General features: G+C 40.1%; 1 protein-coding gene across 1 annotated transcript; it reads left to right on the top strand.

Moving 5' to 3' along the window:
* Nucleotides 1-13: 13 nt before the first annotated feature.
* LOC102897075 (olfactory receptor 478) lies at nt 14-643 on the top strand. Its single transcript, XM_006905672.2, has one exon. It carries the CDS (start codon nt 56-58, stop codon nt 641-643), a length of 588 nt encoding a protein of 195 aa, XP_006905734.2. The 5' UTR covers nt 14-55.
* Nucleotides 644-1,431: the final 788 nt, after the last annotated feature.

Below are 1,431 nucleotides of genomic sequence, written 5' to 3'. Positions count from 1 at the left end.
CCATTTTTGTTCAGTTGCTCTCTTTGGGACACTTGAGTGCTTTCTTCTGGCTGCCATGGCATATGATCGCTTTGTAGCAATCTACAACCCACTGTTTTATTCAACCAAGATGTCCACAGGGGTTTGCGTTCAGATCCTCATACTGGCTTATGTGAGTAGTTTTCTCAATGCTTCCTCCTTTACTATTTGCTTCTATCTTTTACTCTTCTGTGGACCTAATCGAGTCAATCATTTCTTCTGTGATTTTGCCCCTTTAGTTGAACTCTCCTGTTCTGACAGCAGTAGTATCCCCTCAGTCGTGCCCACATTTACAGCTGGCTTCAACATTCTGTTTACAGTGTTTGTCATAGTCACCTCCTACATCTATATCCTCATCACAATACTGAAGATGCGCTCCAATAGAGGGCGTCGCAAGGCTTTCTCTACTTGCACTGCCCACCTCACAGCTGTCACTCTATATTTTGGGACCATCACATTCGTTTATGTGATGCCCAAGTCCACCTTCTCAACTGACCAGAACAAAGTGGTGTCTGTGTTCTACACGGTGGTGATTCCCATGCTGAACCCCATCATCTACAGCCTCAAGAACAATGAGATTAAGGGGGCTCTGAAAAGAGAGCTTGGCAGAAAAATATTATCCTAGAGAACTTGATATTCTGTAGGATTTTATATAATAACATTATAAATATAACAATAAAATAAAATTTAGTGCTTGTGGACTGAATATATTCATCCATATGTCATTAACCTGTGTGGAGACTTTTAGTGAAGGGGAATAATTTTCTGACATAATGTAAATTCGAGGCGCATAGTGAGTTACTTTTAATAACATTAAATTAAATAGTTTTGTAAACACATATTGGTTCACATGAAAAAAATTTCAAATCTGTTGTAATCCTTTAAAAGTTTAATTCATATATTTTTTCGAAAATTGTTCTCTGCCATAAGTTAAGATTATAGGACCTCTAAACTTTTAAGGCTGTATCCATTATCAACAGCATTTCGTCCTGGAGTGAGTGTGATAATTACAGTTATGACTGAGTACATTCTAAGAGCAAACGACAAAGTGGAACCTATAGAAAATCGGTAGAAATGTTTTTTTCTTGCAGGAAGGTTATCTGTAGAGGATGGCAGGGCTTGTGAATCCCTAAAATGCTGAACTGTCTTCCTATTCACTGGCTCCAGTTATCTCATAGCGGTTCCACAAAGGAAAACAGGATGAGATGTTCTTGACTGATCTTCGAATTCTATCAGGTTGAAACAGGTGACTTCTGTTGGGAATAAGAGGGATTCCTGACCTCCCTGAGTGTGACCTGCAAACCCTAGGAGTGCCTGTTCCTGGGCAGGCCTACATCCTGCTCAGGAAACTCAAGGGAACTGGACTGTTTCTTCCCTGAATTTGTGACTGCCCCTCAGAGAAGCTTACTCAAC

Source organism: Pteropus alecto, unplaced genomic scaffold (assembly GCF_000325575.1).
Source record: "Pteropus alecto unplaced genomic scaffold, ASM32557v1 scaffold461, whole genome shotgun sequence".
Lineage (NCBI taxonomy): Eukaryota > Metazoa > Chordata > Mammalia > Chiroptera > Pteropodidae > Pteropus > Pteropus alecto.
The sequence above is the reverse complement of the archived record's forward strand: the minus strand, read 5'-3'. Positions and strand labels throughout refer to the sequence as shown.